This window comes from Enhydra lutris, unplaced genomic scaffold (genome assembly GCF_002288905.1).
Source record: "Enhydra lutris kenyoni isolate GAN:26980312 unplaced genomic scaffold, ASM228890v2 scaffoldscaffold14, whole genome shotgun sequence".
Classification (NCBI taxonomy): Eukaryota; Metazoa; Chordata; class Mammalia; order Carnivora; family Mustelidae; genus Enhydra; species Enhydra lutris.
Window position 1 is genome coordinate 4,708,684 of NW_019154098.1, and position 17,423 is coordinate 4,726,106.

General features: G+C 53.1%; 1 protein-coding gene across 2 annotated transcripts in view; it reads left to right on the forward strand.

Annotated features, from left to right (window-relative positions):
- The window catches only part of LOC111146614 (collagen type XXII alpha 1 chain), a 246,739-nt gene extending 229,834 nt beyond the window's left edge, over nt 1-16,905 (forward strand). Inside the window, exons 56-64 of one of the 2 annotated variants that reach the window (XM_022502245.1) lie at nt 1,472-1,525; nt 2,997-3,068; nt 4,375-4,410; nt 7,034-7,078; nt 9,417-9,596; nt 10,784-10,850; nt 12,902-13,084; nt 14,651-14,728; nt 16,501-16,905. In XM_022502245.1, the coding sequence (XP_022357953.1) occupies nt 1,472-1,525; nt 2,997-3,068; nt 4,375-4,410; nt 7,034-7,078; nt 9,417-9,596; nt 10,784-10,850; nt 12,902-13,084; nt 14,651-14,728; nt 16,501-16,688 (903 nt within the window). In that variant the 3' untranslated portion in view covers nt 16,689-16,905. The remainder of the gene's footprint in view (nt 1-1,471; nt 1,526-2,996; nt 3,069-4,374; nt 4,411-7,033; nt 7,079-9,416; nt 9,597-10,783; nt 10,851-12,901; nt 13,085-14,650; nt 14,729-16,500) is intronic. The other variant, XM_022502246.1, reaches the window with a different exon arrangement.
- Nucleotides 16,906-17,423: the final 518 nt, after the last annotated feature.

Here is a 17,423-nt window from a genome sequence, read left to right on the forward strand (position 1 = left end):
GGGAGGTGTGTTGCATGAATCACCCGCAGTCACACGCACACTTGTTGGAAGACCTGAGCCCTGTTTAATCATGACCACCAGGAGCCATGTGTTTAACGAGGCGCAGGGGAGCACCGGCTGGGCTCCATGCTTCCTGGGTTCCAGTCTCAGCCCCTTCGCTTCTGTCTCAAGCAGGGGGTAAAAACATTCCTTGACTCCATTTCCCTACTTATAAAACGGCAGTGTTTGTATCGGTCGTTTGTAGGGAGTTTGTGCGTGGGAAGCCTGGCATGGAGGGAGTCCTCAGGCAGCATGAGCTTCTTCTTAGTGTAATGTGTCTCCATTGGTGACTGTGTGCTTTATAGATCATTGGATGTTAGCACCTTTTGGTTACAGGGTCAATGGAGCGTGGTTTCCTGGGATGTTCTCAGTTCCTTCATCCAGCAGATTGCCTCCTGTGTTTCTGGTGCTGTGCTAGATGCTGCCCCTAGAGAGAGAGGAGGGACACATAGGTTCTTCGGGCTACTCCTAGCCAGGTAGAGCCAGGTGAAGCCACAGCCATCTAGTGGGGTGGGGGGGGGTGTCCCAAGAAGGAGAGTGGTGGGCAGGGGTAGTGACCAACCCAGTCTGCTAACGCCAAACTTTGAACTTCAGGCTTACTAGGAATTTGTCTGAACCTCAAAGGTATAGCTAGAGGAGTTCTTAAACTTTCTGAGTTTTACACTACCAAGGATCTTATTGGTGAAATGCGTTTATCAAAATCACGGGCATGCACAAAATACCGGAGTCAGAGAATGCTAACATCGTCGGGCCAGTGCTGGAGTCTGGAGTGAAGGGACCTTCAGGTTAGTAGCTGCAGGATTCTGCACGGCTGCTTTTCTTATCTGTGTCATCATCCCCAAGTCTTCAGGATAAAGGTGCACTTAGTGGAGGAGTAAAATGAAATCAGCACAGGGACAAGCATCCTAAGCTGAGAACAGCATTGTCTGATGTGAACACTTTCGTGTGTCTCCTTAAGACACAATGTTAAGGAGTTGAAGGATGTCTATCTGAGTTGAAGGATAAAGGATGGATGGATGGATGGATAGATGGGTGGGTGGGTGGATGGATGGATGGATGGATGGATGGGTGGGTGGATGGATGGATGGATGGGTGGATGGATGGATGGGTGGATGGGTGGATGGGTGGATGAGGTCATGATTATTTCCTATGCCTGTGCCCTGGGCAGCACTCACCAGGCTTAGCATTTATCATGCACACAAACTCATTTATTTCCACAATGTTATGAGTTAAGTGTTACAAGCTCCTTTTATAACTTGAGAAACATCTTCTGAGTAATGACATGGCTTACTAAGAGACATGCTGGCCTGAATGATAGCTGCAGGTATGAAATTGGTCCTCTACATCCAACAGTCACTCTCTTCCACTGTCCTGCTCCTCGATGTCCTGGTGGTAAGTCCAGGCAGATGACTACTTGTGTTTCTTCTACCAGGGTAAGAATGGATCACCGGGATCTCCAGGAGACCCTGGCCCCGCAGGAAGTCCTGTGAGTACCATCCCTGCTGTATGGTGGAATCAAGGCAGGCTTTGAAATGGGCATGCAGTCTTTTCATATCACAGATTGTGTGCTCTCTATGCTAGAAGCATCAAGGGGAAAATAAGGGGTTTGAAAGCTGGAAATAGCCTAGAGGCAAGAGGATAAGGATAAGGATTCTTTTAACAGACATCTCTGTTGTCTACTACCATAGCCACCCAAAGGTACAAAACCCACCAAGGACAAAAAAAATGTATAACAGGATTGCACAGTAGACATTGCATGTTTTTAGAGGATGGGCAGACAGGGTGACATCTCCAGCCATTCCCATCTCAGACGACAGGGTAAGTGTATAACATGGGGATGATTTAGGACAGACTTGGCTGAAGAGGGTGTTCCTAGTGGTTCCTACCCATCATTCCTAGTACAGGGGTGGAGGAACCTACTAGGAATGATGGGTAGGATCTGTGGGTAGTGGAGAGAGGGTGGCATGAGAAATCAGAATCCAGGTCCCTGGATTTGGGATTAGGTCTGGTAGAGGGGGGACATCCTGGGGAAGGTGGTTCTCTGATGGCTTCTGGGGTTGGGTGAGTCAGTTCCTATCCACAAGTTTCCTCCCCTCCCAGGCTTCTTATATGTTTATTTGCCAAAACTGGCAACTCTGTTCAGAAGACCACCTTTCCTCGGGGTGTGGTGAGTCGAACAATGATTGCACGAGGCATTGGGCAGACCACTTGGCAAGCCAACTGTCATCATTGTGGAAATGAGGGTGATGTCCCCATCCTGGTTGGCTAAGGACCTTCCTGGCTTTAGCACAGAAAATTCTGCATCCTGGGAAACCCATCCTTCCCAGGCAAACCGGGCATCTGATCACCGTAGTGGAGATGCCTCTTTCTGTTAGACCAGGGATGGCTACACCAGCAGAGCTGAGCTCCTTAGCCCATGTAATGATATTTCTCAGAAGCTGTGGCGTGAGCCTGGTCACTGCTGATAAGACCACACAGATGGGATGGGACAGGGCCATGAGCCTGGCTTCACACCCCGTGCAGAGTTGGCCCCAGAAGAGCTGAGTCACACATGCCCGGAAATGCTGGAATAGAAAGGGTCCCCAGAGCTGTTGCCAAAAAGCCATCCTACCAAACCATGAGCCTCGCTGTGCTCTTGGGAATCCGTGTGCTACCTTGCTGGTGGGCTCCTTGGAGAGACCACATACACAGCAGTGTTTCTGCTCAGTGTTTGTCCCATGTTGCTTCTGTTGCTTTGGCTGGAAAGAGACGCTTCTAGTCTTGCTGCCAGCCCCACGGTGCTGTCAGCACTCACAGTAGCCATTCCTCTCCCCGACCCGCTGCCCTCCCAAACAGGAAAGGGGTGTTCACGCTGTCGATGTCTCAGGTCTTCAGAGTACAGCAGGGTTATGAGGTTTCCGAGTCTCCTCAGGCTGGCCCTTGACCTTGCGGAATCAATGCCTGTTCTCCCTCTGCAGGGCCAGAAGGGCAACAAAGGAGACCATGGCAGCCCCGGACTCCCTGGCTTCCTGGGTCCCCGGGGGCCTCAGGTAAGCTGAGATTTCCCTGGGGGCCAAGATCCCTTGCTCTGCGGGGAGGTTCAAGGGCAGTACATTTCCCACCACTGGCTGTCCTTGGGTCCCCCGGCTCAGGTGGCGTCATGGGGTGTGTGGTCACTCCCTAAGTGTGGGACCTTGGGCAAGTCTCATAGCCTTTGTGCCTGAGCTTTGCCATTATTCAAATGGGGATGTTAGAGCACACTCTTCTGATTCTAGAAGTTCAAGGGCCCTTCAAAACCACTGTAATTGTGACCGAGTTTGGCTGCGGGGTCAGAACATGTGGGTGGGGTTTCCTGAGGCCACGTGGTCAGTCGGCGCTCTAGCTGCTGCTTGAGCCCAGGCCTCCTGCCTAGAACGTGGGACCAGAGATGCTGCTGGGGAATCTTTGCTTGGGTTCTGGGCAGAGGGACACTGAGGGACTCAGACGTGTCCCCCGGAGTTCCAGGTGCATTCTTCATGCCACAGTCCACACCGTGGGCTCCTGATCCCGGGCTCAGGGTGGTACATCCCATGCAAGAGTAGGAAGCATACCCATGTTCCGTCCACCTCTTCCAGTTTAATTCTGACCCCCGAGGGTGCCCCTGCCACCCAGCCAGCCCAGCCACTCCAGCTGGCCACCTCTCTGTGGCCCATTTCTACCATGTAGTCCAAGCTGGACAAGGCTCTGGCCACCAGTTTTTACGTAAGCCCATTCTCCATGGCCCATCTAGAGGCCCGAGCATCCTCTTCCAATCCCCACCTCCCTCGGCCACACAACAGCCAACCACCCACACTTCCAGACTCCCAGCTCCTGTTCTTTGGTCACAGCAATAGCAGACAAGGTTGTAGGAAGGTACAGCTTCTACTCCCATTTTGCGGATGAAGAAACTGAGGCACAGCAAGCTTGAGGCAGTTATAAGGAGGATGTCCAAGGTCACAGAGCCAGTGGCTGCAGCAGGGTTTGAACCCGGACAGGCGAGCTCCAGGGCCCAGTGTCCCTGGCGTCTTATTTCACACTCTGAGCCTGCTTCTCGGGAGGACCCCCCCCACCACAATGAGACACTCTTGAAAGCTAGGGTCCCGGAGACCCTCATGGTAGAGTCCAGCCGTGCCGTTGAAGAGGAGCCCAGAACCAGCGGCTCCCCCGCCCACTCTGGGGCCATTTTTGGCTGCCTGCTGCCCAGGCTGACTAGGGAAGCCTGTCTGCGATGTCCTTGGTTGGCCAGACCATTGATTGTCGTCTTTGCTGGAACATGACTTGAGTGGCAATGTCTTGGGGACAACGAGCTGGTACCTGATACTTGGTTCTGTCTCGTAGGGAGAGCCGGGAGAGAAGGGCGTCCCAGGCAAGGAGGCAAGTATGGCACGTTCTCTTCCCCTCGACCACCCTTTCTTGTTGGGGATGCAGGAGTGGGCGGTGATAGGCATGAGCTCGGCCGGGTCCCGCCCTCTCTTCAGTGTGCTGCTGTCACCATGAAGATCCTGTCTAGTTTCACACAGGGACCCGCAGATGAGACAACTGGTCCCGGGCACCATCGTGACAGCCTGTCACTTACCTGGCTCTGGGTCCAGTCCATCAACAAGTCCTGTCAGTGGCCTGTCCAAAGTGTCTCCACTCTGTCTGGCTCTCTTCCGTAAGGACCCAGATCCAGGCTGCCGTTGTCTGACTCCTGCACGATGGCTGTGACCACCTACAGGCCCCTGTGTCCAACCTCTTCCTGTCCCCACAGTCCTTGCCTGCCTGCAGCTGCTCACAGAGTGCACACGAGGTCATGCTGCTTCCCAGGCCAGCCTCCCCTCCGCCCTCCCGTGCACCAGCAGGAGTCCAGATGCCCTGGCTGTCCACGCCAGCCTCCTTCAGCTTCTGAGCTCCAGGCGCTCTGGCCCTTCTGTTTCCCGAACATGCCGAGGGTTCCAGGCGCTCTGGCCCTTCCGTCCGACGAACGGGCTGAGAGCTCTCATACTCACCCGGGACGCTTTTTTCCAAAATCCCTCCCACCTCTCCCCACCCCTTTCTGTGCCTGACCCTACTCATCCTGAGGTCTGTGCCAAAATGTTGCCTCTTTTGACTTTCCTTCACGACCTGAAACAAAGGGGTGCCCCAGTGTGCAGTGTCCCTGCACCCCGCTCTGCTGGTCAGAGCCCCAGATCCCAGCACAGAGTAGGAGGCAGAAACAGTTGATGCGAAACAAAAGACTGAATGGACACGGAGAAAACAATGCTCTAGTTAACCACCTTGTCCGCTCCCAAGCCCGCACGCCCCCTGCATGAGGAAGACCCCTTCTCACTCTGCGCCTTCGGGTTACTTTCTCAACTCGGGGAGGGCGGCTGGTGACTCCGTGAGAGCCGGATCCAAAGGTCGTGCATTTGCAAAGTGTTTGCCCCGGTCCCAGCCAGGCTTTCCACTCACAGGCAGATCGCTGGCTCACTCACCAGTACCTCCCTCCTCCCGCTCCCTGGATTGACAAGAGGGGAGATACCACCAGCTCCCCACTGTCTAGGAGCAGACCCTGAGTTCTGCCCCGAGCTGACCCACATGTCCCCCGTGTGAGCTCCTGCCTCCTTCTGCCCCTTGCACACCACGGCCCCTGGTCCTGTCTCTGTGCCTCCCAACACACAGTATGCACCTTCTCCGGGGCCTTCCAAAACACCTTGTTGTGTTTCTATTAGAGACATAAAAGGGTCTGGCCTGTCTATGAGAATCAGCTGGGCCCATCTCTTGCTTGTGGGCTGTGGGCTGTGAACCCCGTGAAAACAGGGGCTATGAGCAGCCCCTGCATGAGGTGGTGCAGTGAATGGGGTCAGGGCTCCCCGTGTCAAGCCCCACAGTTGTCTTCTTGAACTGAGTGCATGGTGGGGTTTGGGTGGACACAGCAGAGCCCAGGGGTGGATAAGCACAAGACCTGCCTTCCGGATGCTTATTGTCCAAGGGGAAACACCCCTGCCACCTCGTCCAGGGACAACAGGAGTTACAGGTCAGCTGGTGGCCCAGGGACCCGTGCAGAGGGCAGACGCTGGCCAGAGGGATTAACCAAAGCTCTGCAAAGAGAGGTGGCAGAGGCACTGGGGGGCAAAGTGGGATAGAGAGAGGTTCAGCCGGGGAGGGTCACAGAAGGAAAGAGGGAGTACCCTAGCAGTGGGAGCTACAGGGCTGTGTCCTCCAGCCCCAAAGTGACTGCCCTCCGGGAGGCATGTGCAGTACCTAGTTCTTAGGTGCTGGTAGTCAGGGAGGGCTTCCTGGAGGGGAGGCTTGAAGGGCAGGTGGGATTGATCGCGGACAGAGTGATAGTGATTAGTTGGCTTGACTGCCATGCAATTACCCTGGACTGGGTTGTGAGAAACAGACATTTCCCATGGTTCTGGGGGCTGGGAAGTCCAAGGTCGAGGCGCCCGCAGACGGTATGCCATCCTTCCCTAATTAGGCTAACCGGTCCCCTGGTCTCGATGCCTGTCTCCCTGTGTTCATCACGGGGCCCCCCTCAGGACCTTATCTACTCTTGAGTACCTCCTGAAGACCCCGCCTACTAATTTATAGTCACCCTGGGGGTTCTGGCTTCAACATATACATTTGGGAGGCAAAGACATTCCATGCAGGACAGCGGGGAGTGCACTGCAGGCGGCAGGAAGGCGGCAGCAGAGGCCAGGAGGGGCAGCAGTCACAGAGATCCTTCCGGTCAGTGGGAGGTGAGGTAGCCCAGGCCATAGGGGCTATCGTGAGCCCCCATCGAAGTCCACACCCTGTGGAGTCTCCTGAGTGTGTTTGGCGAGAGGGATCTATCCTGGAAAAGGCAGAGGAGAAATCCTGAAAGGGCTGGTGCCATAAGTCCAGGTGCACAGTGGAGGAAGGATGTGAGGTCTGCCGTGTCTGGACAGACAGAGGGGAGCTCCGGGGGCGGGGGGCGGCTGATTTCCTGGCACACAGGGTTGCAGATTGATGGCCCTGGTTCCATGACCATCCTCCTTTGGACTCTTTGCAGGGCGCGCCTGGGAAGCCCGGGGAGCCAGGACCCAAAGGAGACAGGGTAAGTGGGGAGGTAGTTATAGAACGTGACCTTTGCAGGGGGCTCTGTCGCTGGCGGTCAGCGAGCCACAGCCAAGCCCAGAGAACTTGCAAGTCTGCTGCTCCCTGGAAAATCATTAGCCCACAAAGGGATGGTTGTAGTGAATGTTGCTATTTTCCTTTTTTTTTTTTTTTTTTTGGACGTTATTTTAAGGAGTAACATCATTGCAATTACAAATTCAAAGGCGAGTGTTCTGAGACTTGTGACAGATTTCCCTCTTTCCCTGTACAAGCGCCTGGGCATGACGTGCTCAGCTCCCAAAATGCCAGTTTGCCAGGAGCCAGATTTGTCGCTGGAGGTGACAAGGGAACAGATTTTTCCCATAATGAATCGCCTTGACGCCACATGCAGGAAGCCTTTCTTTACATTTCATTCCTCCAAAAAACAACAGGGGGAGTTTTTTTTTGGTTTGGATTTTTTTTTTTTTTTTCTTCCCCAGAAATGCCAGTGAGGGGAGGGAGTGTCCTCCAATACTTGTGACAGCTGCTGCTCCCTATAGAGGAATTAAACATCTCCTTGGCCCACGCCCTTCCATTCGGTCAGCCGTCCCCCTCTCACACTGTTGCACCCCGTGAATGTCCCCACCACCACCCCCTCCACCCCTGGCTTGTTTTCCATGGTTCTGCCGAGAATTTCTCTCTGCTTTCTTTGCAAGTTGGATGGGGGAGGAGCTGGGTTTCTCTTGCAGGCCAGAGGAGATAGAGCATTGGAAGCAGAGTGTCAGAGATTGTCACCCTCTCTGGATCCTCCTTCCTTCTGAGTGACTTGATCCCTCTGCACTCTGGCCCTTGGTTCCTGAGGGTAGAGCTGGGGAAGGGGGGTGTGGCTGAGAAGGCATTGAGGATCCCCCACAGCAGTGCCATGCAGGTGACCCTGGGAGCTCTGGCTGGCAGCCAGGGAGTTCAGACCACAAATAAGAATCTCTGCTCTAATACCTAATCAATAAGTGGAGAATCACCCTCTCCTTGTTAAGTGGTTTCGTGGAACACTGCCAGGGAGCTGACGGCTCTTCATTCCTTCACACTCCTGGGAACATTGAAGTCTGAGACGAGTCCTCCCCCTGCAAAGTGGTATTGAGACATTTAATGAATAGGAAGTTCTGTCCCGCAGCTATGATAGGGCCTTGGACTTGGGGAGCACAGAGCACCAGGACCATCACCGACCCCTGATCACTGAGATGACAAAGGTCCCGTGAAACTCATCACATCTGAGAAATTTTTAAGTTAGGACTGTCCCTCAGATCCGGCTAAATTCATTTTTAAAATTCACTGTCCTTTATTTATTGTTGAAAAAGCAATACAGACCTGCAGTTAACCATTGCACTTTGCAAAAAAGCGGATGCAATGGAAAAGCAGGGGCTCCTCTACCTTGGTGCCCATCATGGCCCCCGTCCCCTTCCCAGAGTCCATCGCAGGACGTTTTCCTTCGTCCTCCAGAGTCTGTGCATGCAGAACCGTGCGGGTGCCGGTGTTATAAATTTGCATTTGCCTTTTGTTAAAGCCCCGGGGCATATCAAACTTTGTTTGTCATTTGTTTCTCCTTGATAGGTTGGTCATAGTTTCATACCTGCGGTCTTCCCTGTCCTTGGCCCTGGGTCACGTCCCTGGCCATGCCCCATTTCCAGCTACCATCTTGCTTCCCCTCTCGTTTCCCCCCACTGCTACCTGCTTACATCCTGAACTCACCAGTGTGGCCACCTGCCTTGGACCCACCCACAGCCAAGTCTTGCTGGTCACACCCACAGTAGCGCATCAGGCAGAGGACTGGATGGTCCATTGGTCATCATGGTGAACAAATCATTGATCCAGGTCTTCAGAGTCTGGGTCAGAGATGGGGAGAAGAGAGTCCTGGTCAGTGTCACCCCATGTGAGCCCACAAAAGCCAAGAGTAGAGAGCAGGAGGTCACCTCTAAGTGGGGGAGCCTCTGTCGAAAGAGTAGCTGTGTCCGTCCAGCTGACAGAGCAAACTGGAGGAGGGCTTGACGGCCAGGCTCAGCGGCCAGCCTCCTCGAGGTGCGCACATGAAGCCACACAAACTGGGATTGGAAATCAGACTTCTCATCTCGTCCTCTGCAGACTACCTTTGTGATGGTGGCAGGTGGCTTTGTGTCCGGAGCCTGTGTCCTCACCTGTTTTGGCTCGGAGACACAGGCTTGCCAGGACTGAGGTCTCCTGTCCAGGGCTCCAGAGGAGAGGACCTGGGGGCCAGGGGGATGTGCAGAGCTGCAGCGGGCCTGTCTACACTGGGTGCTCCTGCTGGTGCCCTGCTCACTGACATGCTGCTTCTTCCCCTCCTTTAGGGAGATCCCGGGAACAGAGGTGACAAAGGACCTCCTGGTGGGAAAGGCCAGCCTGGGGATCCTGGAATCCCTGGTCACAAAGGCCACACAGGCCTGATGGGTCCCCAAGGACCACCTGGGGAGAATGGACTGGCCGGGCCCCCGGGGCCTCCAGGCCAGCCAGGATTTCCAGGACTGAGGGTAAGGATGCTGGTATTCCTCAGACTTGTGGGGAGGAGCATGAAAGGACAGGCTTGTTTAGTGTTTTGTTTTTTTTTTTTCTCAAAGCATAGTTTATTCTAGTGACAGAACCCTTGTTTTCCACAAGCCTGTAACATGAGCACACATTGGAGAAAAAAGCAGAGCCACCTGGGGTAGAAGTGGTTGGGAGGATGGGTTCTGGGTCCACGGGAGCTCCCCTTCCCCCCTCAGCAGCCCTGTGGTCCCCTGGGGGCCCTCCTGTCCTCAGAGTGAAGGTCTGGGTGATCTCTAGTGTCCCTGGCAGCTCTGAGGCCCTGCGGTTCTGTCTCTTTCGGGAACCTGGCTCCCAGCCAAGTCCAGGAGGGGGAACCGCGGGATGCGGGACGCTTCCATGGCCCCTGGGTCCTCGCTGAGTTCTCCTAGTCCTGCTGCTGTGGGTAGTGATGGAAGTTCTGGGATGAGCGTGGGAAAATGGACCAGAAAAGGGGGGAAAAAAAAACCACAGAAGTAGTACCGGGAATCCATGTCCTTCTCATGCTGGGTACTGTCCCCAGTGCTGGGGCTGCAGACAGGAGCACAGGGAGACCCTCACCCTTGAGGGTGGGGACACTGCCCTGAAGGAGTCAGGCAAGAAGGAGGGGTCTGGCCAAGGTGGCGTGAGGGCTGCTCTCACAGATTCCTCTAAGAATCGCATGTCACCATGTGAGCCCGGAGACAGCACAGACTCACCAGCGTCTGTGAATCAGGCACCAGGAGGGTCAGGCACTTGGGTAAGGCCAAGGTGAACGGAGCAAGGAAAACCAGACTTGGGGAGCTGGGGTGGCCGAGCGGCTGGTGAGGGAAATCAAAGATGATTCCATGGAGGAGGTGGCCAATGGGTCCCAGAAGTGGACGGGGCTTTGGCAGGGAGAGAAGCAGGGCTAGACCTCTCCAGTCAGTGCTGGGGAAATGGCTTCTGTGGGAAGAAGCTGCAGCTAAGAAGTGGGAAGGGCGTGGAGAGGGTGGTAGCAGAGGGCTCCGGTCACCAAGTCCAGTAGGAGGATGCCACCTGCATGACCAAGGCAAAGGGAGGCAGTTCAGGGTGTGATAAGGATGGGACCAGGACAATGTGCTGCGTGTTGCCTGTGTCCCTCCTGGTTTCCGGAGCCATCAGGGAGGTAAGTAATTCCACCTTCCCTCCCTTGCAGGGGGAGTCCCCCTCCGTGGACACCCTGCGGCGGCTCATCCAAGAAGAACTCGAGAAACAGCTGGAAAGTGAGTAGCTGGGCCTGACTCCAGCTGGACACACAAAGTGACAGACAAAGTCTTGAGAGCCTGGGAAGCAGTCCCTTCTGCACACTTTAATATATCCCCAGCGCAGTTTGGAAAAGGATCGCGGAGGGCAGCTCACATGTAGAAACCATGCAGAACCACGATGAACACCGCGTAGGCTCGAGACACACAGACCCCCCTCCAGAGTGTGTCTTTACCTCTGCCTGAATGCCTCCCATCCCCAGAATCAGCTCTGCAACCATCGGTCATTTATCCTGTGCCCTCAGGCCCGAGGGGAGCAGGGATAAATAGTGCTTTCATGGAACTAGCTTCTTTTGAATCGAACTGTACTGGTTTACTGTTAAATCCCACAGTCTTGCATGAGCCTGGTACATAGCAGGTGCTTGGGGAGGGAGCGAGGTCGGAAGGTAGTAGTAACGGCAGCATGTGGGACGTGCCGTAGGTCAGGTGGTTTCCTAAGTACTCACAAGGGGGCTCAGGGAAGGCTCCCAAAGAGCAGGAGTCATGTTTGAATGTTAGGAGAAGAGATGCCGTGTGATTTACCGGAAGGGGAAGATCGGATTGGTACCCGAGCAGGATCTGTGTGTAGGCAGCAATCCCTCCCCTCCCCCACCACCTTCTCCTGAGGGGGAGCTGTCCCCACTTTCCTCTGTGCTGGAAGCTGTTAGGGGAGGAAAGTCATGGACAGTCCATGACAGGGAAGGTCAGGCATCCAGAACTCTTCCAGGACCCAGATGGACCAAACAGGAGGGTGCCTTCACTCATATGCTCATGTCTCATGGAGTTCTTTGCACCCACTGTATATCAGACTGTGAGTTGGGTCTGGGGACACAGCATTGGACAAGAGGCTCCATCCCAGCCCTCTTAGACTGTCCAAGTCAGAATGGCCCCTCTCTACAAACAGGAGAGCCCAAGATCACTACCTGGGACAGGCGGCAGGGGGCATGGGTTGAAGAAAGGAAAGCAACCATGGGCTGGATTGGCAATTGTCACTGGGCAGGTGGTGTCCTAAGGTCTCCCCCATGGGCATCTCTGAGCTCTGCTTTCTGAGTCTCAAGTTTACCAGAGACAGAAGTGGCTTCTGCCCTTGGGGAGTTTCCAACCCAAGAGCAGAGACAAGACACATTTTGAGAAAAGTTCAGATGGAGCATCTGCTGGGCAGAGTCCTTTCTTCCAAACAGCGTTTCGAAGAGAAAGCATCAGTTCTACTTTAAGGATGCAGAAATCAGGGCTCAGAGAAGTGAACCCATTCACTCAGGTGTCAGTACCCTGCCTGCTGTCTCGTGCAGGAGGACAGGAGGATGGTGCTCGTGGGAAGCCCAACCCCAGGGCACTCAGAAGACCCTGACTCCTCTGTCTTGGTTTTACCACCAAATTGCCAGGGCCGTGGGCGAGCCCCCAGCCTCTCTGGGCTGAGTCAGCCACCTGCAGGAAGAAGAGCTGGGCCTGACTTCGTGTGACCAGTCTCTTGGGGGCCATGATATGCGCACAGTGTTCCCAGTGCAGTAGAAAGTCATTGGACCTCTGGGTTTTTAGCCAGTTCTGTAGTCTTCCCGTTTTAGACACGTAAGGTTCCTCGATGACGTCATGTCCAGCCCTGCGGGGTATAGATGAGAAAGGTGACTCTCCACAGCTCTGTAAGCCCCTGGGTCTCAGCCCCAGCCTTCCCTTCCCAGCAGACAATTATTGTAACTTCTCCTTCTGTTCCCGCTGCCAGTCACACTGTGGTTGGTGCTACCAGCGTCCACTGAGCACGGTCTTAGTGCCTCATCTCGCCTGCGTGTCCTCACGCCTGCCAGGTGATTCCATGGCCTCCATTCTGCAGACAAGGCCGTGAAGGCTCAAGGAGGTCGGCAGCTCGCTGGAGGCTGCCCTGGGACAGGCGAGCTGGCTGTGCTGGGGGGGGGGGGGCGATCTTGCTGGTGTTCTACGCTGCTTACCGTCTCCCTAGTTCTGAGCTGCACAGTGGGTTCCGGCCCGTCTCCTGTCCATCACCCTCCTTCATGAGCATCTCTGTTTTCCCTCTTCTGCAGCCAGACTCGCCTACCTCCTGGCCCAGAGGCCACCAGCACACGTGAAATCATTTCAAGGCAGACCGGGGCCCCCGGGGCCTCCTGGAAAAGATGGGCTTCCAGGCCGGGCGGGCCCCATGGGGGAGCCAGGACGGCCTGGGCAGGGGGGTCTGGAAGGACCTTCTGGACCCATGGGTCCCAAAGGTGAGTGGGGACCCAGAGGAGATGTGCTTGGCACGGAGGAGGGCTGGAAGGAACCACTCTCTGGCTAAATGTGCATAATTGGTCCCACTCTCCTCCCCTCCAGCTTGGTAACACTCTGCATTTGGCATCATGTAATGTTTTCATATGTACAGGAGGATTTCATACTTGACATTTTTGTAGAAATATGCTTCTGCCAGGAGAGCGAACCAGCTCCCTCCCACTTCCTGGTTCTCTCCTAGAGCAGGGGAGACACAAAATGCCCTCTTTCCCCATCTGAGATTAGAGCTGGCTGAGGAGTGGGGCGTGCCGTCTCCGGGCACATGGGCCTTTGGACACCAGCTTGAGGATTGAACACAGTGGTTTGGAGCTGTGGCTAAAAGGGCTGCTACTGCTCCAGCTCTCACATAGATGTCTCACCTGGACATGGGCGTTCTGGGCAACAGCAGGGCCATCACTGGGGAGTATTGACATGAATGTCCCTAATACCCTCCTCTTTCTACTTGCTGCTTCCTTACTAGTTATTCATTCAGTCATTCATTCATTCATTCCCTGTAGTGTTTCTCCTACTAAAAATTCTTTTTCTTGAATTTGTGCTCAAGTCCCATCTCTCTTGGTTCATAAAACAAAATACATGACCTAGATGTCAACAAGAAAGCATAAAGCATAGGAAACCTGAGACTCGGACAGAACTGACCCCATGTGGCAGTTACAGCAATAAATAAGGATGGTCTAAAGTCCCCACGAACTAGCAAAATTTCCATTTAGGTCACAGAAAAATATATGTTGCATAAAAGAGATTTCTGGAAACAACATGGCAAAAAAAATGAATGATGAAAAAAATTGAGACAGTTTAATCCAATCTGTATGGTACTAACTCAAATATAGTCTTGAGTTTCCTTGTAACTCACCCTCGTTGTGCTTTGAATAAGAATGTTCTTGGTGCCCTGTTTCATCTCTTCCCGGATATGAGGCTTCCTGAGGGCAGACGTGCGGTTGTACATGCCCATAGGACCTGGAGTGTTGAGTTTGTTTACTGTTATCACCCAGTTCCTACAAGTTCCGATGAAATGCTGCGAGAACACGGGAAGTGTAGGCAAGCATGAGTGGACATAGGTGGACGTGTGTGTGTCGGGGGGAGAGTGTGTGGCCACAGGGACGCGTGTGAGTGTGCGCGGGAGAGAGTGTGTGGCTGTGCACACCTGAGTGCCCGTGTTTGAGCGTGTCTGTGTATATGAGTGTGCATATGTATTTGCTAACATAGGTGTAAGTGTGCATTTCTGTGCATGTAATTGGGCCCATATGGGCTTACATGTTGTGTCGCTGAGCGTGCATTTAGAAGGTGCTCACAGGCGTGTATCTGGATTGAGTGCATGCCTGAGTGTGAGTGTATGTCAGTGAGCAGGCAGGACTTCGAGTCCCAGTGTGCAGGATGTGTGAGCCAGGCTGGGCAGGTGGAAAGCTACAGGGCCCTGCGCTGACCCTGCCCCTGCTCCTGCTCTCTGGGCCCCTCCCTGCCTCTGCCCTCAGCCTGTGTCCCTCCCATCAGAGGTTACCTCTCTCTCACAGGTGAGCGAGGAGCCAAAGGGGACCCAGGTGCACCTGGAGTTGGCCTCCGAGGCGAGATGGGCCCGCCTGGCATCCCAGGTAGGGAGAGTGTCTGGAGTCTCGGGGTGGGTGGCTCTCTGCCATGGAGTGACGCATCGCAGCACCCCGGGGACAGCTGGGAAGAAAGGCCGGGTTTATCTGAGAGGAGAGACGCTCATGGATTTGTTTTGATCGGATCTTTCTGAAGCGCCGGCTTCTTGACATACTCAGCAAACTGTCGTGTAGTCCGTGAGTTGTTGAGGGTTATCCTGTGCAATGGTCCTGAGGAAAATGGACTTGGGGTTAAATAAGACTGGGGAACTGTGTGTCCCTTGACTCCTTCCCAGTGCTCGTGGATTCACCTATGCACTGCCTCATAGAACAAATGAGGTTTATTTTGTTTATGGCGATGTTTTCTCAACTCACCTGAATGTGCAGTCTTCTTTTCCACCACGCACATGTTGATGCCCCATTACCATTTCTCAGCATGTACGTGGGGGCTTGTCGGCCGGGTGGCAGTGGATGGTGAGGGCTCCCTGGGATGTGGGGCTCGGCGTTTGACAACCCAAACAAGGTGGGCGCGTGGAAAGATCTCGGGGGCACGGCGACGTGATGGCCCAGGAAGGGGTATGAGTAGAAAGTGGAGGAAATTAGACTGATTTATTATTACCAAATTCCACCACACTGAAGTTCCTCTTTTTTTTTTAAATATTTATTTATTTATTTATTTATTTATTTATTTATTTATTTATAAACATATAATATATTTTTATCCCCAGGAGTACAGGTCTGTGAATCGCCAGGTTTACACACTTCACAGCACTCACCATAGCACATACCCTCCCCAATGTCCATAACCCCACCCCCCTCCCCCCAGCAACCCTCAGTTTGTTTTGTGAGATTAAGAGTCACTTATGGTTTGTGTCCCTCCCAATCCCATCTTGTTTCATTTATTCCTCTTTTGATTTAATTCTAGTTTATATGATCACCTGAGGTCATTTCCGAATATGAGACCTATAGGTCATTCTAATATTAGTATGTATAACTTCTTGACTTTCCAAATTTCCTGCACAAGATGTGTGTTGCTACTCTCATTAGAGAAGTCAACCAGAAATAAACATTCAGTGTTTATTTTTAACAACTTGCCTACTTTCCAGTAGCTTCTAATATTAAGACTACTTTCTATTCTTTTATTTTTTATTTTTTATTTTTTAAAGATTTTATTTTTTTAAGTAATCTTTGCATCCAATGTGGGGCTCAAAACTATAACCACAAGATCAAGACTCATGTGCTTCCCTGACTGAGCCAGCCAGGTGCCCCAAGAATATTTTTTAAATAAGGCAATTCCAAAAAAAAGATTAAGAGGCAGAAGAGAAACCGTTTCAGAAGAGGAAATTGTCTGAACATGAGGTTGGGAGAATGACTGCTCTTCAGTGATTCTCCCAGGAATCCGTGACACTGCCAGTCTCGGGCTTGATTGAGGCAAGAACGTAGATTGAATAACGACTACCAAAGCATTCGTGAATTTTAGAGTTCATGAAATGTCTAAAGATCTTTTTAAGGGGGAATATATACCTTTTGTTTTTTAGGGAGACTCAGATTTTCTAACATGGAGACTTGAGAGGTAATAGGGTTAGCCATGCACTTAGCAATGGGCTTCCCAGTGGCCAAAGCAAAAAGGGACATAGATTGATTAGACGGGGTATCTTCTCTGAGGACGTTTGTAGTCCTGAGCTCACACTGGGTGGAAGCAATGAGACCAGGGCTTGTCTGCCCCAGAAAGATCCTAAACATCTTCTGTCCTTTTTGTTTTTTGTTTCTTCTTGGACCAGGTCAACCCGGGGAACCTGGCTATGCAAAAGACGGTCTCCCCGGGGCTCCCGGCCCTCAAGGGGAGACAGGACCAGTGGGACGCCCCGGCCCCCCGGGCCCACCAGGGCCCCCTGGCCAGTGTGACCCCTCCCAGTGTGCCTACTTCGCCAGCCTCGCTGCCCGGCCTGCTAACGTGAAGGGCCCCTAGAAGATTCCAGAATGCCAGGAGGCGGTGGTGAATTTCTGAAACTTGAACTCAGAGTCTGACAAGAAGCCAGAGGTCTTGAAACATGACAGCCACATGTCTTTTTTCTTGATTTTATCATTTGTTTTTGTCTTATTTTCTTGAGAGACCTCAACATTATTATAACCAACAGATACTGCCGGTCGGTCAAATTATTATTAATATTATTATTATTGCTTATTATTATTATTGTTATTGTTATTATTATTTCATATAATAATGTGCCGCGAGTTTTCCCCTCTCCTCTGAAGCTGGGAGAACTTGGTCGCGGGGCCCCGGGTTGTTGCTTGGTTCTTCTGGCGGCCCCCATGTGACACAGAGCTGCCCATTCTAAGGAAATTTATGGTGCTATGAAACCCTGACCAGACACTCGCCAGATTTACCTCTTTCCTCAGAAGGAAACGGAGAAAAGGAGGCAGAGGGTTTTTATTCTTGGTCATGCCCAGAGGTTGCCACTTCCCAGGAGAGACACATGAAGCAGGAAGAGAAGGAACGCGCAGACGGAGAGAACGTCCTCGCTGCCCGGTGGGAAGTGCGCAGGGGAGCCCAGAATCGGTCCTCGGGGAGCCGACTCAGCCACCACCTCACTGCTTCAGGCTCTCGGAGGCAAAATCTTGGCGCTCGAGTTGGCCAGGCTTCCTGGCATCCTGTGTCTCGCCAACGACAGAGAAGTGGGTGTGGAGGAGGCATGTTCATCTG